Source organism: Nuphar pumila, chromosome 12 (assembly GCF_984573655.1).
Source record: "Nuphar pumila chromosome 12, dmNupPumi1.hap1.1, whole genome shotgun sequence".
In the NCBI taxonomy this organism is placed as follows: domain Eukaryota; kingdom Viridiplantae; phylum Streptophyta; class Magnoliopsida; order Nymphaeales; family Nymphaeaceae; genus Nuphar; species Nuphar pumila.
The window spans coordinates 26,920,535-26,943,625 of NC_143260.1; the positions used below are offsets into that span (position 1 = coordinate 26,920,535).

The 23,091-nt window shown below is 34.6% G+C and overlaps 1 protein-coding gene across 1 annotated transcript in view; it reads right to left on the reverse strand.

The window, feature by feature from the left end:
- The window catches only part of DER1 (DERLIN-1), a 45,594-nt gene extending 23,032 nt beyond the window's left edge, over positions 1-22,562 (reverse strand). Inside the window, exons 1-2 of the mRNA XM_089982755.1 lie at positions 22,449-22,562; positions 11,052-11,184 (exon numbers count right to left, since the gene is read on the reverse strand). Coding sequence (XP_089838881.1) covers positions 11,052-11,184; positions 22,449-22,465 — 150 coding nt within the window. The 5' untranslated portion in view covers positions 22,466-22,562. The remainder of the gene's footprint in view (positions 1-11,051; positions 11,185-22,448) is intronic.
- Between the last annotated feature and the right edge of the window lie 529 nt (positions 22,563-23,091).

Here is a 23,091-nt window from a genome sequence, read left to right on the forward strand (position 1 = left end):
GGCATTCACTGTTCCAATAGTCATTATCTCATAGGCAGTCACTGTTATGACTGTTGGAATAGTCCCAACAATACAACTGCTAGTTGGACTTTCCAACAGTAATATAAACCCCCTACACTATACAATAAAGACAAAAAAAAATAAAGAACAAAAATACAATATTGTCTCTAGTGGACTATCACAATTTACATGAAAATAACAAGACCAAAATACCCCTAGAGAGCATTACCTATTACATAACATACAATATATATATATATATATGATTATATATACACATGGATATATATATATATATATATATTAACACCCCCTCAAACTTACGGTGTGATAACCGAAAGTTTGAAACTGCAAGTCCTTGAAGGTTTTAATTAAATACAAGTCTTTGAAAGTCTTCATTAAATACAAGTCTTCAAAATATCTTCATTGCATTAGAGAATTTTGCAAATACAAGTCTCCAAATGTTTTTCTTGGTGATCGTCCCCAAACGCCTTCATCGGCTATCTTCATCTTCATGACACAATGTATCAAAGATATTTATTTCTCAATCCATCGCTGCATAGAGAACAAAACAAAGGTACAAGCTACACAAAGAAAAATATCTTAACCCAATAGTTTTAAAAAATATATATTTTTGAACAAGAGAAACATTAGATAATCATTAAGAAAGATAAGAAGAGCACACCTCAAAGATAAATTTTATGAAATAAAATTATAAACCCAAAATCAACATATTTTTCAAGAAAACTATTTATCATAAGAGAATTTGATCATTAAAGGACAAATAAATCATCAAGAAGAGATCAACAATTATGCATAAATAATATCCCAAGGATTTTTAGAAAAGCATTTCAAATGAAATAACAAATCATCAATGACAATATACACATAAAATATAACAATTTAAAAAAAGTCATCAAGAAAGGAGATAATTAAATCCATGCATATAATAATGTGAACAAGATATTTAATATGAAACAGATATATATCCAACATGCAATTAAAGCATATTTAATGCACATAATAATGAAAGATAGTGATCTCACAAATCACAACTCATTAGGATTTATTCACACAACCTAGAATGGGTTTAAGCACAAAAGACCAAACATCAATCTTAAAAATATGTATATATATATATATATATTATTAATGAAATGCACATAAGATGCATGAAATTTTATCAATAAACATTTTTTTCATACAAGTAGAAAAAGTTTAAAAATTTTAAGAGAAACATTTAAAAAATCTCACATAATAAAAGGAATGATATTTGCAAATCTCAACAATAGTTTGACCACCACAAGCAATCACCTCACTAGACCTCCAAACCTCAAAATTCAAGTGTATCAACAACTAGAACAGGAGTAAAATCATAATGCCACTAATGAGCTAAAAACACACAAAAAGTGTGAATAACCAACTTTTGTCTATAAAAAATAACGCTTAAAACAAGTATATCAGCGACTAGAACAAGAGCATAACTAATAATTGCACATAACTCACCACATTGAAAACATCTTTTGTCTACATATAATGACACTCAAAATAAGTGTATTAGCTACTAGAACAAGAGTATAATCAAAGTGTCACTTATAGGCCAAACAAATACACAAAAGTACGATTAAACATCTCTTGTCTACCTATAATGACACTTGGATAAAAGGCATAACAGGAGGAAACACAAGAAATAAGAGAGCTTGTAATGAAAACAAATTAATGCCATCAAGAAGAATAAGAATATAACGATTTTAACAATCTTTAAAATTCTATGGTTCCAAAAACATAACTATCATCACATGAAAATCAAGATATCAAGCATCCAATACTATAACAATGGACACATAAACAAATTAGTGGTAAAACACACTCATACACAACTCACCCCTACGACTAACTCAGATTTCCAACAACAATGAGTTCAGAGGTCAATCAGACCCAAGGCAAATAACAACACGTCAATCATAACCCTTGAAAATCTAGAATGATAAGATAACATGAGGTGCACACATAACTCACCTCAACGGCTAATCTTGACTCCACAACATCAAGGTGCACAAGAAACAAATGAGTGATACAACACATTAATAGAACCAGAGGTCAATCAACCGCCAATCAAAGCCAAATCATTTGGCAATATATACTGACAAAAAGACAGAGGTGCATACATAACTCACTTCAACAACTTTGGTCTCACAACATAGAAGTGCATACGACTCACCTCGATAAGGCCAAACAAATAATAATGGACATATCAAAAGAAGAGTGATGGACTTACAAAGTCAAACAATAAAAACCTTGAAAAACACATTCCAATGAACAAGAACTGATAAGACAAATTTTCAAGTCAAGAAAATCCTCAAGTAATGCAATTATAGAGCCTTCCATCACGAACCAAAATGTCTATCAATATTAAGTGGATAAACAAAAAAAAATCTCTAAGGAACATTCTCACAAAACCTACAAAGGGCTACACAAGAAGTCTCACAATATAAAAAAAAGATATTTTATTAAATATCATAAGTATGCAATAGAAACATAACACTTGAAACTCATGTGAGGTATCGTGATGCAAATAAGTTTTAGTAAAAATATGCAATCATACGACAACGAGGGAAACACTTATCACCCACAAAGGGCAAAGACAAAGAAGGTTCTCATAATTCTTAAATTAATATTTTATTAAAACTAAGTATGCAAAAAAGAATAATATTTAAATCTCATGCAAAATCTGTAAGATAATGTTCATTAAAGAGACATGAGACTAAGAAAACAATACAATCACAAGGACCATAAAAGGGCCAACAAGAGAAACACCTATTAACATAACTATTTTAAATAATTTTTAAAAAGGAGCATATTTAAAAGGCATTTATAAAAGTGAATAGTTCCCATAAAAAATCATACTCAGTACCTTATGCATGAATAGATAATCTCATTCATCATGTAAGACAATCACAAGTGCAAAAGGATCATATATAAATAAAAAATTTATTTATTCAAAATTCAAAAATAGCAAGGTATCCATGATCACTAAGATCCTAACCACATAATTTTTAATACTTTATAATCTATTTTAGGTTTCACATAAGAATATATCAAGAGTAAAGAAAGAAAAAAAATCAAACACAAGTTAAGCAAAATGTCATAAGATCATATTTGTTAATAACACACAATACCATTTCAAATTATATTAAAAACTTTGACAGTTTTTCAAAGAAAAACAACACAAAGTTCAATAATAAATACAAACATGATTTGACATTTATAACCATGAAGTATTCAAATAAAGCATCTAAATGCCAACAATACATGCTCAAGAATACTAGATCATATACCTACATATTAAATAAAGCGAGTTCGAAAAACTAAAATTCAAACTAGATCTCAAAAAAACATGCACATATATAATTTCACAAGATCAAACAAATATTATAAAACTTGTAAAATATTTAATAAAAATAATTTCAATAATAATTTAAAAAATATTTAAAGATTTTAATTTTTAACAAAAATAACAAATATTTTTTCAAATATAAGAAAAATGAGTGTTTTTTCATTCATAATGCATGAGATAGATAACCCAAGTAACACTAAAGATATAAGATATATACCGGTTCAAGATTTTTCTTGAATCCAAGCTACGCAACGATCACAAATCCTTCACGAAGCACGAACTCGAACCAAAAAAATCCCAAGACCCAAAAAAAACAAAATACCAAGAAAGATTTCTTGGCTATGATACCATGTAATGAAATATGCGAAAATACAAAATGAGGGCCTCTACGGGCTTATAAGAACATAAACACAAAGTGCACATGCACGTACACAAGTCCAACTAAGGGACAATACAAGAGCACAAAGGCACTACACAAGCTATAAGTGCATTCAAGACATCAAAATACTAAAGAAAAGAATACGAAATATAAAAAATATTCATCTTATTGAACATGAATGCTTAAGAAAAGCATTATCTTACAAAGAGGAAAAAAACTCTATATATAAAGCCAAGATGGGCATTTTAGAGAGGTATTCAATGTTCCAACAGTCATTGTCTCATAGGCAGTCACTGTTTATGACTGTTGGAATAGTCCCAACAGTCCAACTGCTAGTTGGGCTCTTCCAACAGTCATATATAAACCCCCTACACTATACAATAAAAACAAAAATACAATATTGTCTCTAGTTGAGAGTCACAATTTACATGAAAATAACAAGACCAAAATGGCCCTAGAGCATTACCTATTACATAACATACAATATATATATATATATATATATATATTAACAGATGATACCGCTTAAGATATATCCATTGGAATAGCTAAATTTTCATCTCAATTGGTGGAAGCTCTTCAACCTCTTCTTAGAGGATCTTCTTCTTCAATTGGAGTCGCAGCCTCATCTTACACCAACCCCGATAAATTTTTTTGGCTTCTTGATTCTGGTGCATCTTTTCACATGACCCCAAATCATGATATTTTATCTAAATGTCGTAATAACTCAAGTGTGTCAAATATTTTCACTGTCGATGGTACATCGCTTGAAATCAAAAGAATAAAAAAGTTTGATAAAAATCTTTCAAATACAAAAAAAAAATCAAAAATTAGATACATCCCTAAATTAAATTTAAATCTTCTATCTGTCTTCCAAATATCTTATTATGGTTGTAATATCTCCTTCTCTTCAAATGAATGTCGGGTGCAGGATCGCCAATCAGGGAAGTTGATTGACCAAGGCCATAGAGAAGGTATCTACTATATGAATTTTTTGGAGATACCCAAAGATACATTTTGTTGTAATGTCCAAAAATTGGATTTAAATCTATGGCATAGAAGATTAGAACATCTTAATGTATCCAAAATTCAATATTTTTCAAGATTGAATTTGTAATATTAATGACTTTACTTGTGAGAGGGTGATTGAGTCTAGGTTGAGGAAGGTTGTCATGATATCGGAGAATCAATTTGGTTTTATGCCTGGAAGATCAACTATGGAAGCTATACATCTTCTTAGACAACTTATTGAAAGATATAGAGAGAGGAACAAAGATTTGCATATGGTTTTTATTGATTTAGAGAAGGCATACGATAGAGTACCTAGGGACGTTCTCTGGTGGACAATGATGAAGAAAGGTGTTTCTCTCAAGTACATTAATATAATTAAAGATATGTATGAAGGAGTAGTAACCAATGTCCGCACTTGTGGAGGGGTGACAACCAATTTCCCGATAACGGTTGGGTTACATCAAGGATCTGCTTTAAGCCCTTTCCTATTTGCAATAGTGATGGATGAGCTTATGAGATCAATTCAAGAAAATGTACCGTGGTGTATGTTGTTTGCTGATGATATTGTTTTGATTGATGAGTCTAGAGCTGGGGTTAATGCTAAGTTAGAATTATGGAGACAGACATTGGAAGCTAGAGGTTTTAAGTTGAGTAAGAGTAAGACTGAATATATGGAATGTCGGTTTAGTAAGCAACGAAGTAGTGATGGGAGTGTAGTGAAGCTTGGTGAGCAAGATATACCGGTGAATGATTATTTCAAATATTTGGGATCCATCATTCAAAAGTATGGAGAAATTGATGGAGATGTAAATCATAGGATAAAGGTTGGGTGGATGAAATGGAAAAGTGCTACTGGAGTGATGTGCGATCGTAGAATGCCATTGCGGTTGAAGGGAAAGTTTTATAGGACGACTATTAGACCCGCTTTACTATATGGTACGGAATGTTGGGCTGCCAAGAGACATCATATTCAAAAAATGAGTGTAGCTGAGATGCGAATGCTTAGATGGATGTGTGGAAATACAATAAAAGATAAGATTCGGAACGAAGGGATACGTAAGAAGGTAGGTGTTGCACCCATTGAAAATAAGATGCGAGAGAATCGTTTACGGTGGTTTGGACATATTCGGCGAAGGCCTAATGATGCTCCAGTTAGAAGGTTGGAGAAATGGGAAAATATATTAGTTAAAAGAGGTCGGGGTAGGCCTAGGAAGACTTGGATGGAGATGATAGGAAAGGATATGAATGCTTTGAACCTCACCGAGGACATGGCGTTGGATAGAAATGATTGGAGGAAAAGGATTCATGTGGAAGACCCAAAATGAATATCTTTTTTGGTTCATATCGCTGACCCCAATTGTTTTGGGATGAAGGCGTAGTTGTTGTTGTTGTTGTTGTAATGACTTTACTTGTGAAGATTGTGTTCTTGGGAAAATGATGAAATTATTGTTTAATGATAGAACTTTTATTTCTTCTTGACTAGTTGAGTTAGTTCATTTGGATGTTTGGGGTCATGCACCACTTGAGTTAATGATAGAATTTTCATAAGTTAGTTAAAAATAGATTTAATAATGATATTTCTATATTTTACACTGATTTAGGGAGAGAATTTTTATCGAATGAATAAATGACTGCATTGTACGCCAAAAATAATGTGTTCCCAAAAAACTCCACAATTTGCCAAAATCTGCTCGATGACCAAAACCGCAAATGACCATTAAAATGACCATTTTAACCTTCGTATGTGCAGACCTCCTGAGAATATACGAATTTTTTCTATGACAAACTTTACTACTGATTTTTAACCCAGAAATTGAAGGATTTCGATGAAACATAGAAAAGAACAAAGAAACTAGACAGAAATACCTTTGCAATGACATCTAACTCGCTGAAAAATGATGATGGTGCACGGAGATACAACCCCGACAGCATTCTAAAAAAAGAATATGAACAAGTGTGATTGTGCCAAGCCCAATTATTTTATGCTATTTTTCAGCCACCTGCAACAAAAATCCGAAAAAAAAAACAATAAAAAGGACAAACAGATCGACATGTTAGCTTTCCAGCGCCACCATGATCACCTTGATCTGATGAGCGGTTGGGAGAAACGTCCTATGGAATATAGACTTTTTTATTGTATCGCATCCTCTGACTAAAAGGTAGATTCACACAATTTTTTTGCAAACCTCACGAAGTCTGCATAAAATATAGGTGAGGATGAGGAAGTTTGCATAAAATATAGGTGAAAATGATCAATATTTGTGAGGATGAGGAGGTTTGCATATATTTTATGACAGGATGAGGAAGTCGACATATATTTTATGACGAAGACCTCACGAAACTTCCTTGTCATCATATAAAATATATGCGGACTTCCTCATCCTCACAAATATTGGTCATTTTTTGCCTATATTTTATGCAAACTTCGTGAGGTTCACACAAAAAAATCGTGTGAAACTACCTTTTAGTCAGAGGGTGTGATACAACCGAAAAGTCTATATTCCATAGGACGTTTCTCCTAAACTGCTCATCAAATCAAGGTGATCATGGTGGCGTTGGAAAGCTAACACGCCGATTTGTTTGTCATTTTTATTGGTTTTCCTAATTTTTGGCGCAGGTGACCGAAAAAGAGCATAGAATAACCAAGTTACGTGCAACTGCGACTGTTATCTTCTTTTTTTTTTGAACGTTGTCGAGGTTGTATCTCATCGCCCGTTCATCGATTTTCAGCGATTTAAATGTCGTTGGAAAAGAAATTCTGACTAATTTCTTTATTATTTTTTGTGTTTCTCTAGAATCCTTCAATTTTTAGGTCAAAAATTAGTAGTAAAATCTGACACAGAGGAAATTCGCATATCCTCAGGAGGTCCACACATGCGAAGGTTAAAATGGTCATTCTAATGCCCAACATTTGCAGTTTTGGTCATTGGGCGAATTTAGCAAATTGATGGGTTTTTTGACAAACATGTCATTTTTGTCGTACAGTATAGTCATTTTTCGTTTAAAAATTATCTCAACTACATGGCATCATGCATCAAAGATCTTGCCCGCACACACCACAACAAAATGACTTAGATAAAACAAAACATAGGCACATTGTATAAACTTCAAGAACTTTACTTATTGTTAGTCACGTGCCTAAGGTTTTTTGGGTAAAAGTCGTTTTGACTGCTATTTATCTTATAAACAGAATGCCTTCTTCCTCTTTGAAAAAGATTTCTCTTATGCCTTTCTTGGTTATGCTGACAACCAAAAGGGTTATAAGGTTTACGACTTTAAGACTGAAAAACTATATATTTCAAGAAATGTAACTCTTTTAGAAAAGAAAAACTTCTTTGATAAGGATCAATCTAAGGAAGTAACCGAGTATTATTTTTTGGTTGATCTTGTTTCAAAACAAGAAATTGATGATTGTGATTGTAACTATGATTTTGATAATATTAATAAATCAAGAGATATTGAACCTCTTGATGAACTATCCCATGACGATAAAAACTTGTATAAAATATTCTAGACAGGGAAACCAAAACCCTCCACGTGCACTTGAGAAATTTTCTAACTTTGAAAGTGAAGATGAATTACAAACTAAGAGATCATCTAGAATATCAAAACCTCTATCGAAATTTGTACCTATGACTCTTTCTCCTCGAAATACCAAGCATGTTATAGCCTTGATTCATTCTTATGTAGAACGGCCATCTTATGCTCAGTCCAAAAAAAAAATTGAATGGGTTAAAGCGATGAGAATAGAATTAGAAGCATTAGAGAAGACTCAAACTTGGATTATTCAAAACCTTTTATAAGGAAAGAAACCCATAGGTTGTAGGTAGGTATATAAAATAAAAGCCTAGAGTGATAGAACCCTTGAGAGATACAAAGTTGAACTAATTGCCAAAGGGTACTCGCAAGAGTATGGCATATATTATAAAAAAATCTTTGCTCCTATTGCCCGTATGACCACTATTAGAATCCTCATTGCAATTGTTTCATTCAATAACTAGTCTACATATCAAATAGACGTTAAGAATGCATTCCTTAATGAAAATCGTATAAAAAAAGTATACATGGAGGCACCCCCAGGTATGGGCATCCCTCAAGGGATGGCTTTTCGTTTACAAAAGGCTTTATATGGTTTGAAACAAACTCCCAAAGCTTGGTACGATAGATTTAGTAGAGTTATACTTAACACTGGTTTTAAATCCTTTTTGACAGACACTGCTTTGTTTGTCGAGGATTATAATGCAGGTATTGTCATTTTACTCCTCTATGTTGACGATATGATAATCACTGGAGGCGACAAACAGAGAGTTCAAAATATTAAAAGGATTCTTAAAACCAATTTTAAAATGACTTATTTAGGTTTTCTAAGATACTTTCTAAGTATAGAGGTTGCTTATTCTCCTAGAAGGTATCTATTATCTCAGTCTAAGTTTGCTTCCGATATTATTCTCAGGTCTGGTATCATGGATGACAAGAGAGTTGATACTTTAGAAGTGACAAATGTCAAAATAAAAATTAATGATGAAGAGCCTCTTGATGATCCAACACCTTATCGGCAACTTATTAGAGTCCATTTTTATTTGTCAATTACTAGACCCGATATAGCACACGTTGTACACACAGCTAGCTAGTTTCAGTATGCTCCCATATTTGTTCAAATGGGAGTTGTTTTGTATATCATTAGATATTTTAAAAACTCTATTTCTAGAGTCTTGTTTATGGCTTCTTTATCTACACTAGATTCACTTGCTTACACTAATGCAGATTAGGGAGGTGATCCTAACAATAGGCATTCAACCACGGGTTTCTGTGTTTTTTTAAGTGAATCTCTAATCTCGTGGTGGTATAAAAACAACAAAAAGTCTCTCTTTCTTCGACAGAGGTTGAGTATCGAGCCATGGCCACTATTACAATGGAGGTGGTATGGCTGAGAAAATTACTAGATGATATGAGAATCCAAATTCAAGGAGCTTCAAAGATGTATTACGACAATAATAGTACTATCAATATAGCCAGCAACCACACATTTCACGAAAAAACCAAGCATATCGAGACAGAATGTCATTATATACCAGAAGAGTATCTTCAAGGAGTTATTATTCTGCCATATGTCACATCATAGCACCAATTGTCAGATTTCTTCACGAAACCTCTCATTGCTCCTAGATTTCTCTTCCTTCTTGGCAGACTTTCAGTTATTTTACCGTAAGTTTGAGAGGGAGTGTTAAAATGTATATGCATATAATATCTATATATACAATATATATACATGTATCTATATGTATATAGAATTAAGTGTGTATATGTATTTGTATACGTATATACGTATGTGTATACATACATATTATATATGTAAATATTGTAATTAGTTGTAACTATTTTTTCCTTTTTTCTTCTTTTTCTTTTTTAGTTAGGCTTTTTTTAGGACTAGTCGACATATAGTTGACTAGTCAAATAGAGTTGTTGGAACAATCCCAACAACCCTATTTGTAGCCATTGGACTGTTCTAACCATAGTCACAAATATCGGTATCGGCTATAGCTCGGTGAGGCTATTTCTCGCGATATTATTGGATTGGTGATAAATCTCAGGAAAATCTCGGGACTTAAAAAATAAAAATAATAACAAAAATAAGAAAATTTCATGTTCAGACGAAAAAGTACATAAATAAAAAAGAAATAAGTAAAATATGTAAAAGAAAAAAACATATTTAAAATGTAAAAATAAATAAAAAGTAAAACTAATTGATAATATCACGATATATATAAATTTATGATATCTTGAAAATATCGTGATATTTTACCTTTAATATTATTTTTCTATCATATCGCAATATTTTCAAAATATTGCCGGTATATGCGACTATGATTCCAACAACTCTATTTGATACTACTTGTGTATAAATAGGGGTGAACTCCCTCATTATTTGTAATACATTTCTTTGCATTTTGGTGATTAATAAAATATATTTTTTATATTCTTTGTTGTGGAGAACGTTTGTAGGTTTTTGTGAGTGTGTTCCTCCTTAGTGACACTTTTCTGCTTGTCCATTTGATTTATTGGTGAACATTTTAGTTCCTAATTGGAGGATCGTATTTCCTCACACTACTATCATGTTAATATGATGTCCAGGAATAACAAAATGAATCTAGATATAATCACTATTTCAGAATTCTGACACTTGGACTTACACAATATAAGACATAATTTGGTAAAACAAAAAAATTGCTAATAAAAAAATCCCACAAGCATGTAAATATGTACCTGAAAACGTAGCACTTCCCCATATATCAGAGCAATATAGTATGGATGAAACAATCCCAGACTACACACAGTTGTTGTCAATAGGCATAGGGTCCCATAAGCTTTGCTTATGGGTGGAAGTGATCTATAGTACCTGGAAGGCAAAGCCAAGAAAAATAATTCAACATTAATGGTGACAAAATTTTATTTGGAGGAAACAAAAGATCAATTTTTTTTCTTAAAAAAGAAAGCTAAAAATAGATAGATAAATGTTTACACACAAACAAATGCAAATAGTAAACAGTTGCCATAACGACTTGAAGAGTGTTGCCATTTTTCCCCCAAGATGATGGCACTAAAAACCATGTTACACCATTTACAGCCTCTTAATCGTTTACACCACCTAGTGCAAACGTAACTTAGTCCTCATTAATAGTTGATTCCGTTTATTTAAACTTCCTAGCCATTCCCTGCCAAATTTGGTATGTTCTCCTTCTCCAACACAGCAGCAAATGAAGACTGCCAAGATCAGCCCAAGAAGGATTTTCTTGATCAAGAAAGCTCCACAAACCAGCCTAGCTTCTTGCTCAAAGTGTTGGATGTTTTGGCTTCACGTCCAACCAGATCAAGAGGGTCTGCATCTGCAAGACCTCCAGCTCTGTTCATATGCACAAGAAGAAGAGGAATATAGGGAAAAGGGGGGGAGAGAGAGAGTAGGGTTGCTTCAAGGGAGCCCTAATCCTCCTTGGATGTCTGAAAGAGAACCTCACACATAATTTCTTCATTCAGCAAATCATAATATATATGAGCTACATTCATCAAACCACGAGTGACACCAAGTCAGCTCCTACTTAATCCAAGCCCACAAGATTCAACCCATGTTCCATAACCTATTTCACAAAGATACAGGTATGACCCAACACGATGCAAGCACGAAGTTCAAAAATTTTATAAAAAATAGGACACGAGGACTCTACCTTTTTAACTTTTAATCAACAAAAACTAATTTTTAAATATTTTAACTATATAGAATGCATTTTTTGTTAATGTAAACATATATGTATATTATATATATATATATATGTATGTATTTCTGGACATTTATGTACATATTGGGTTTCAAGGGCATTTTTGACTTTTCACATGTACATAAAATAAGTGTAATTATTATATTTTTATTCTTTTTATTTTTTTGTATTTATTCCCACCCACAAAGGGCAGTTTGGGAACAATATAGGAGCCGTTGGACCGTACCCAACTGCTCTCTATGAGTCTCCTTTTGTATATACAGGGGCTAACCCCCCTCTCCCTTTATCTTTTCTTCTAAGGGTTACTCCCTAATAAAAGTGATTCATTTTATGAGTGTTCTCAGACCTTAAGTGGATTTCTATACTTTTTTTGTGTTAGACCCATAAGTGGTCATTTCTCAAAGTGTACTTTAGCCCATCAGTGGCTTTCTAAAGAATAACATCAGATTGTGACATGGTATCAGAGCAAGATCGACTTCTTGGTGATATTCAACTCTTCTTCAAGCATATCTTGAGTGTTGCAAAGATTGGGTCTTGCCTTGGGAAGCATGCCGACCAATCCTCTTGAAGATTGATCATCTCGTGAATGCATAGAAGCATTGGTTCTTCAAAAGGAGTTGAAAATTGCTCCAAGTACTTATTTCTCTACTCTATTCTCTTGTCTTATACTTTTTGGTTTCATGGTCGACAAAGAGATTGTGACGGTAGTTCCAATCAAATTTGATGAAAAAAAATATAATCTTTGGGCTACCACCGTTAAAAGGATTCTTATTGGAAAAGGTTTGTTGGAGTATGTTGATGGTTCCGCAATTGAACCTCAACTAACTCTCACGAAATCTATAAAAGAGAAAGATGGAACCATTAAGGAAAAAGTGCTTAAAAGAGATGAAAAATAAAAGGCTCTTGTGAGTTATAAGACAGCCTTGAAAGAATGGTTAATAACCCATGCCAAGGACTTTCCCTATTCATGGGAAGTATGAATGAAGATACGTGTGAGAGTATTTTGAAATTTGAGAGAGCCAATGAAGCATGGTTCTTTATTAAACAAACATATACTCAACGTGATATTGCCTTTAAATGGGAGCTTCTAGATAAAATACTAAACAAGGTGAAAAGAGTGTTAAAGAGTAATTTGGCTGTATAAAGAAATTATGGGATCAAATGGCCAAATTGGAGCCCATTTGGGAAACTCCAATAATGCTCAACTTAGAAAGAAATAAATAAATAATATACAATTTTTTCAATTTATGAGCGGATTAAAACCCAAGTTTGAGCAAATGAGTAACTATGATGGCTCCTTGGCTCTTAGACTCAAGTGCCTCATTTCATATGACTTATGATGGATCTATATTTTCTAATTATAATAACTCCACTAGTAAAAGAACTGTATTTATTGTTGATGAAACCTCTCTTGATATTAATGGAATTGAAAATTTTGAAAAATCTTAGTTTTAGACTTTTAGTATTCCAAAAATAAGGATTATTCCAAAACTGAATTTAAATTCATTTTATGTTTCTCAAATCATTGATCATGGATATAGAGTCTCATTCACTTCTAACCAATGCTTAATACAATCTAAGAAGCAGATTAGGGAAGGGCATAGACAAGGAGACTTGTATAATATGAATCAGTTAAAAATTCTCATCAAGACTTTTTGCCTTAATGTTAAAAAATTGAATAAAGTTTTGTGGCATCAAAGACTAGGGCATCCTAGTATGAATAAATTATCCAATGTTCCACACATGAGGACTTTTTGTAATAAACAAATTTCATGTACTAATTATATTCTTGCTAAAATTAAATCAATTTCATATCAAGAGAAATCTTTCTCTGCTTCTAAGCCTCTTGAATTGGTTCACTCTGATATTTGGGGTCCTGCCCTTGTTGCCTCCAAGGGATGATATACTTATTATGTTATCTTTGTAGATGACTACTGTCGCTCTACATGGATATATTTTCTCAAACATAAATATGAAGTATTTGAGAATTTCTAAAAATTTCATTAGTGACAAATCTTTTAAAGACCAATATATCTATCTTTCGTTTTGACCAAAGTGACCGGAAGCTTCTCAGGTAGGTGGGAAGCGCGATACTCCTCGCTTCCGAAACTTCATGGGAATCTTGATTCCCCCACGCTTCTTCTATGCTTTCCACACACATGGTATATGTTTCCTATATGCTTTTCTCACGTTTCTTTTCATGTTTTTCGTGTATTTTCTCTCAAGCTTTCACTCACTTGTCATGTACTTTCTCTAAATTAGTGACCATCGTTGTTAGATTTTAACAAAAATTTAAGTCTTTAATTGCAAAATCATGAAATATAAGAATAATCAATTTTATTTTAGGTTTTATTTGCTTCTTGTTTGATTCCTATTCAGTTACTATATTGCTTCATTTTTTATTTATATTTCGCTTTCAAATTGATACTTCGCTTATCACTTCTTATAAATTTCAAAATGCCTTGCTTCTCGCTTTCGCTTCCCGTATCGTTTCCGGCTTCCGTTTCCTAGTTTGGCAGCCTTGGTATTGACTCGAGGGGTGAATATATGTCTAATGATTTTCAAAAATATATAAGGAAAAATGAAATACTTCATCAAAGGTATTGTGCTAATACACCACAACAAAATGGTTTAACTGAAAGAAAGCACCAGCACATAATAGAAACCACTAGAACCTTACTCATATCTAAGAGTGTTCCAAAATATTTTTGGGTTGAGGCAGTTATTACTGTTGTATACCTTATAAATAGATTGACCTCCTCAAAAATTAAAAATCTTTCACCATATGAAAAGATTTATAAAGTCTCGCCTAATTATCTTAGACTAAGGATCTTTGGGTGTAGATGTTTTGTGCTCACCCATAAAAATGATAAACTTTCTCCTAAGGTCATCCCATGTCTTCTTAGGATACAAAGAAAGTCAAAAGGGATTTAGGTGTTATGATCTTGAAAATAAGAAACTATATATTTTTAGAAATAACATATTTTTAGAACAAGAAAATGGTTTTCATACTATCACATCAAAAGATGAGAATGAATACAATTTTTAGAAATTTATCTTGAAAATAATGCCACGCAAAATTAAAACATTGATAAGATAATTTGCAATAAATCTCAATCCAACATTCAGGATCATCCAACTGTCATTCAATACCAAAGAAGAAAAGATAATTAACTAAGTGTCTTAGAAAAATATTCAAACATAAAAGAACAAGAAACCTCGACCATTAGGCACTCTGAGAGACCACATAGAGCTTCAGATGGGTTTGAGCCTCATTATAGAGCTTGTTTAGAAAAAAAAATCATATTTTGAACCTTTTATATATAATCAAGCAAAGGACTATCCTGTATGGAAAGATGTTATGGATGAAGAAATTAGAACCTTAGAGAAATCCCAAACTTGGAAATTATCTGACATATCAATCAATAAGAAAACAATAGGTTGTAGGTGGGTCTTTAAAGTTAAAACTAAAAGTAATGGATCTTTAGAAAGGCATAAAGTTAGTTTGGTTGTCAAAGGATACACTCAAGAATATGAAATCGATTATGATAAAACTTTTGCTCCTTTAGATAGGATGACCATTGTTTGTATTCTCATAGTTGTAGCCGCTATTAGGAAGTGCTCAATTTACCAGGTGGATATTAAAAATGCATTTTTAAATGGTGATCTAAAAGAAAAAGTATATATGGATCAACTCCCTGGATATAGAGTTATTCGTCTTAGAAAAGCTTTATATGGTCTTAAACAAGCCCCAAATGCTTGGTAAGAACGTTTCAGTTCTGTTATGCTTAAATTTGGATATACTTATTTTTATACTGACACGGTTTTGCTTGTTAAGAATTTTGTTACAGGTATTGTTATTCTTCTACTTTATGTTGATGATATGATTATAACTGGAGGTAACAAAAAGAGAGTAGATCAAGTTAAATTTATTCTTAAGCAAAATTTTGAAATGATTGAACTTAGTTTTCTCAAATTTTTCTTAGAGATTGAGGTTGCATATTCTCCTAGAATGTACTTGTTATCTCAATCCAAATTTGCAGCCAAAATTATTGACAGGTCTGGCATCACTGACTACAAAAGAGTGGATACACCTGAAGTGATAAACTCGAAGATGAAAATAAATGATGAAGCACCACTAGACGATCCCACTCCTTATCGGCAGATGATTGGGCCATTGACATGTTTAACTATTACCAGACCAGACATATCTCATGCTACAGCCAGTCAATTTCAGCGCTCCCCTACCATTGTGCATATGGGTGTTGTAATGCATATTGTCAGATATTTAAAACATTCTACCTCCAAAGGATTATTTTTATCTTTCTCTCTTCCTCCTAAGTTAATTGCATATTCTGATTTCGATTGGGGGGAGACCCTAATGACAGATGCTCAACTACTAGTTTCTGTGTTTTTATAAGAAATTCTTTGGTATCTTGAAAATATAAAAAACAATAAAAAGTATCTCTATTTTTTACAGAAGCCGAGTATCAAGCCATGACAACTACTACGACTGAAATTGTATGGTTACGACGTCTTCTCAAGAATATGAGAGTAATTGTGACAAAGCCATCACGACTATGTTGTGACAATAAGAGTGTCATCTACATTACTGGAAATCATACTTTTCATGAGCACACTAAACATATTGAGACAGACTGTCACTACGTTAGACAAGAATTTTTTAAGAAGACCATTTAATTGCCATATGTGACTTCAGAATATCAGCTTGCAGACTTCTTCACAAAATCCTTGTCTTCCCCAAGGTTTTATTTCTTGTTGGGCAAACTTTCGGTGATCCCACCATAAGTTTAAGGGGGAGTGTTAATGTAAACATATATGTATATTATATATATATACTGCATATTTATGTACATATTGGTTTCAGGGGCATTTTTGTCTTTTCACATGTACATAAAATAAGTGTAATTGTTATATTTTATTCTTTTTGCTTTTTTATTTTTTTATATTTATTCTCAGCCACAAAGGGCAGTTTGGGAACAATATAGAATATACGAACCATTGGACCCTACCCAACGGCTAGATTTCTAGCAGTTGGGTAGGTCCCAACGGCTCTCTATGAGTCTCCTTTTGTATATAAAGGGGCTAATCCCCCTCTCTCTTGTATCTTTTCTTCTAAGGGTTATTCCCTAATAAAAGTGATTCATTTTATGAGTGTTCTCAGCCCTCAAGTCGCTTTCTATACTTTTTGTTTGTGTAAGACCCATAAGTGGTCATTTCTCAAAGTGTACTTTAGCCCATAAGTGACTCTCTAAAGAATAGCATCAGTTCGTGACATTTTTAACAATTTTATTAAAAAACATTAAAATTATTTAAAATTTTAAATAATGTACATACATGTCAATGTCTGAATCTGGGTGTCATTAGCATGTCCATTCATGTCACCCAGGACACGCCATCAAAATGGTGAGTCCTTGTAACATAGCTCATAAATTAAACTTACAAGACTAGACCCCTTTCTCCATCTCCCTACCTACAACAAGAACACCAAGAACATCCAAAACATAAAAGAAGACCAAGCAAAGAAATGAGAACTCGACAATTGAACCTTGCTCACTACAAAACTAGATGATCCTATCATTCCCTTCCCCTTGGGACACTCCTTGTCCTTGAAGTGTAAAACCCAGAAATCAAGCTACAAGACTGCCCTTGACTTTCCATACTGCCTCCTTGGGTGCTCAATGGCATCACTCCACCAAAATCTCAGTCACAACATGGGTACGGATCATTCACTTACACTTCTCAAGGCTTCTAATGGTTTATTATGTCAAGGAGTGCCACATGTGGTAGCTCCAATGCAACGCCCACCTTCTCCCTTTGATATGTCTTCAAACATAACATGCGAAAAAACAAAATGAATAGCAGCATTTTTGGGCCAGTCCAATCTATACATAACTTATCTAATTCTCTCTAGAATTGCGAAGGGTTTGAAGTATCGAGGACTCATCTGGTTGTAACTGCAATTGCAAACAGTTTGCTGCCAATATGGTGGCAACCTTTTCGCTTACCTGGAATTCCCACTCCTTATGCTTTTGATCCTATACCTACTTCATTCTATTTTGGGTCATGATCAAGTGCTGCTTGAGGCATGAGTAACTCATCACAGCTCTTCAAAAGCTCAACCACTGCATTTGTTGTCCCCAATGCAAGTATAATAGGTGGTTGTCTCCTGTGCAAGGCCTGAAACAATGACGTGTGAATAGCTGAGTAATGAGTTGTGTTGTACAACCACTCAAGCCAAGGTAGATAATAGTTCCTTTGTTTTGGCCAGACGAACACAACAATGAAGATAGGTCTCAAGGAATTGGTTAAGGACCTTGCTCTAACCATCAGCTTGAGGACGGTAACTTGAACTCATATCGAGCTTGCTGCCTTGTAACACAAAGAACTCCTACCAAAACCTACTAACGAAAATGCAAACACTGCATGCCATGTAACTTGGAGATACGTTCTATAAATACAAGTGCTACTGAATGTGTGGTGCAGGAGTGTGCCAAGGCAACAACGTGAGCATACTTAATTAACCTATTCACAACTATCAACACACAGATTTTCCTCCAACACAAGGACATCCCTCTACAAAATCAATGGTTATCCTCCCAAACCTGCTCGAGAATGGGCGGCAAGGGTTGCAGCGACCTAACCAGCATGGTGGTTTAATACTTATCCTTTTTTCTGGCAAATCAAGCACTTTTCAACAAACTTGCAAACAACACAGTGTGAAAGTTGGCATATGTCCTTTATGGCCATCTTTACATAGGTCCACAGTTCACAACCTGATAGCTACTTGGTGCCTTGCTGCAAATGACTTTTGCGGTCTCATAGCTCCTGTATGTCACCATATTCTTCAACGACCTTTTGCAGAAAAAGATAAGTGGAGAATAAGATGGCATTCATCTCAGCAACTTTATGTTGGCACAATAAGGCAACAGCTACTACATTCTTAAACCAGCATTGATATTGTATCATAATCATAGACCATGAGCTTCACTAACAATCTATGTTGGGAAAGTGTGGCAATTCTCTGGCTCAGCAGGTACCCGAGACTACTGTGATCAGTTGACATCACAAATCAATGGCTCAACTGATACAGTGTACCACTTAGTGAAGGTTTATACAATGGCCATCACCTTTTTTTCATAGGTGGACAACAAGAGTGCTTTTCTTGTGGATTTACTGTAGCATGAAATAGGATGCCCCTCCTAGGGAAGGAATATCCGATCCTTTTGCTGCATACATCAGTGTCTACTGTGAAAGGCTTAGCAAAATCATGTAATGCCAGCATGAGAATGATACACATGACTCACTTCAGTGCTTGAAAAGCAGTGGTAGCTTTATCACTCACTACGTCACACGGATACTCCATTTGTCACACTGGAAATTTCATAAAAATGGATGTATCCTCTATCCACAATCGTATTCACCCCAAACGAAAGCATGATTCTTCAAATGAGTAGTGACTGGGGCGGAAAGCAGCTCTGGTGCCTCATAAAGCATTGAATAATACCCTGTCATGCCTAAGAATCCCAGAAAGGCTATTAATAATGTAGGAATAAGTCAAGTGCTTATAGTGGCAATCTTCTCGAGATTGACATAACTTGGCAGCTAATGCGATGCACCAGATAGGAAATTTACCTTCATCTAAAGCTGCACTTATGCTTCTTTACTAACAGCACTTTCCTTCAACACATGCAGCACTACTTAACCTAAAGGGAATGTAAAAAATTCACAGTGCCCATCATCAATTCTAAACACATCTTAGCAATATCACCTGTAGCCACACAGATCTGACAGTATCTAACCCTCTAGTTTAACTTAGGAAACAAATAGCACCATTGAGCTCATCTATCAACCCAGCAATAACAGGAATCATCTATATGATGACATTGAGGGCCCGTTAGTCTATGCAAACCCTCCAACACCCATCTTTTTTCTTGACAAGAATTATAGGTGAAAATTATGGACTATTGCTCAATCTGATGATTCTCGCATTGATCACCTCAGCAACCAACCTTTTTTAGCTTTATTTTCTAGACCCTCACATAAACGAGGTCGGGCATTTGCAAGCTTAGCCTCCAGCACGATCATGACTTTATCACTATGGCCCAGATTAAGAGGAAGACCCTTAGGATCGCCAAGCACAAACACAAACTTCTCCAAATATGCATTCATAATCTTGTTGTTTTAGACTTTTAGTCCTAGCCTTGGCCATCCTCTGAGATTATCATCTGGGGAAGAAAGATCTGAGCACTAACCCATAACTCCTTCGCCATCACCAAAAGACCAGCTTCGCACATCGTAGGTCCTTGGTTTTTATGAATCTCCACCATCTCCTCCATGGCTAAACCTCGTGCTCATTCAAGGAAAAGCCCAAGTCATTTCACCAATGTCCTTCAACCATTGCATGCCTAAGACTATGTCGATGCCTATTCTTTGTATTAGTATTTGCATGCTCAAGCACTATCCCTCACTTTTGCAAGTTTTCACCATTGCCCACAACTATGAAATTGGGATGGGGCACGAAGCCACACCTATCACCCAAGCAGTCTTGTTGCATATGAAGTTGTGGTTTGAGCACATATCAATTAATACTTGTATACAATTAATATTTGATATAATAATTTTTAATCTTACCATGGACTAGGGCATAACTAGGGTGCACAAGGCATGAGTAGAAATTTCTAGTGGGTCCTCAAAGTCAGATTGCAACTCCTCTACTTCCTCAACCCAAGACATGTCTTCCTCCTCGTCATCAACCACATAAAGGTTTAAAGTCTTGTACTTATTCCCCAGCCCTCGTTCATCCTCACAATTATAACATAGTTTGCACTTGCACCATTCCACCATCCGCTCGGAGGTTAACTTCCTTACAATCACCTTAGATGTAGAATTGGTCATACGAGCTTTCTTTTCAAATTTCCACCAACACCTAACAACATGTGGCTTGAGATCCCTTGTGCATCACTATTGTCCCCACATCTGCAAACTTGAGATTGATGGTATTCTTTTTTCTCCACAAGACAGGCCAGGTCAAAACAACAGTAGCTCTACTATCGACCAGCTTGGACTTCAATCGGTACATCTTGGCCAAGCCCCTTGACAAAACTCACACCTAGTTTCTTCATTCAGCAAACCATAACACATGCATGGGTTACACTCATCCAAACCTATGTGACATCAAGTCGAGTCATACTTACTCGATTCAAGCACACAAGATTTGGTCCATGTTCCATAACTCCACTGTACAAGACCCTACCCATCTCTGTATCATCCAACTCGCAACAAGAGCCCAAAAGAACACCAAGAAACATCTAGAACATCAAAGAAGACCAAGCAAATAAACAAATCAAAACTTTAACGTCTTGATATTTTACACTTTCCTAATATCTTCTCTATCCTCATAAGTAGGAAGAAAGCTCCTCTTCTTCCATTCCTTAGGCACGCAGGTAACATATTGTACAGCAATCAATCAAAAACTGCTTTTCTCCAAACCTAGCCGTTGTGCTCAGATATATCATCCGAAAACAATGTGTTGCTTTCGCTAAAATTTGCCAAACCAAATGTTTCTTCTATGCTCACTTCCCTACTCAGTCTCCAATTTGAGTTTGCTTTCTTGAAACACTTCATTCGATCATTCTTCATTCAACAAGTACATAAATAATTTAGGTTCTTCCTCTTAACCTACTTCACACACCTTGTTTCATTGATCAAGATAATTGAAAAACGAAACCAAAAACAAAAAGAATAAAAGAACCAAAGCTTTTTCCATGTTCCCGATAAAGGGACCCAAGTCTTCCCAAGAATTCATCCTTATCGATGTATAGAAAACGCATTACCGTCATGGTTGCAAGAGAATTCCTAAACCCACTTGAGGCCTCTCTCACATCCAACCTCCCCAAACACGCAAACCAACTCTTAAGCGCCTCTCCTTTCCTAACACGTTTATCTCACATCCCCCATTTTCCAATCACCCCACTGTGTATCCCCATCAAAAACCTCAAAAAATCTACAAATTCAATAAGCGCAGCGAAATTCTCCCATCAAAGCCAAAAGAACAATTACTAAAAAAAGTACCCATCTTCAAAAACTAGGGGTTCACCACAGGCAACACAATCCTCCCACCAAAGCAAAAAAGAACAATTACTAAAACTACTAAAAGGAAAATAAAAGTACCCATCTTCATTAGAGAAAACACTATGATTTTGTTAGATTAGATAATGATGATGGTGTGGTGGTGAGATATATAAAAAAGAAAAAGAAAGTTGTGCCCAATATATAGTTTTCGTTAGATTAGATGATGGTGGTGGTGGTGGTGGTGGTGAAGAATAAAATAGAGAAGAGAAATGGTGTAAGAAAGGAAAGAACTCACTCTCCCGGCGACGACATTGATGCAGAGACGGCCGATCTCGGAAAAGCACAACTAAATATATTCCTCTCTCAAACGTCTTTTCATAGGTAGGGGTGGGCAACCGGCTCAGGCTTGCTTACTTAATCGGGCCTATCATATTATATATAATATTATGTTATATATAACGTATATTATATATAAAATATACATTCAATATTATATATATATATATTTAATTATTTATATAAGTGGGCCAAGGCAGACTGCTGGCCGATCCATGCAGCCCGCTTCAGTCTAATTTATAGGACCAAGCACAGACCGTAGGAAGCTGGGCCAGGCTGGCCCATTGCCCACACCTATTCATAAGGGTGTAACTAGGTCATGTATACCAGAGCCGGACTCTCAATTAACCTGACCAAACCTAATTTTAGTGGATCCATGAGTTAAGGTGGGGTCCAAAAACAGGCTCATAATGAAAATGGGTCAGGTTGTAGGCCTTGTAAACGAAGCCGTGAACCCCTTTGGACCGATCATCTTTTTGGTTCTCTATATTGTAAAACCAATCCGACTCAAACCCAACTTGATTATGTACCAAAACCCCTTTTATTATTGAAGCCACCTAAACCAATTATGTACCCAAGTTTGTTTTATACATGAAACGATT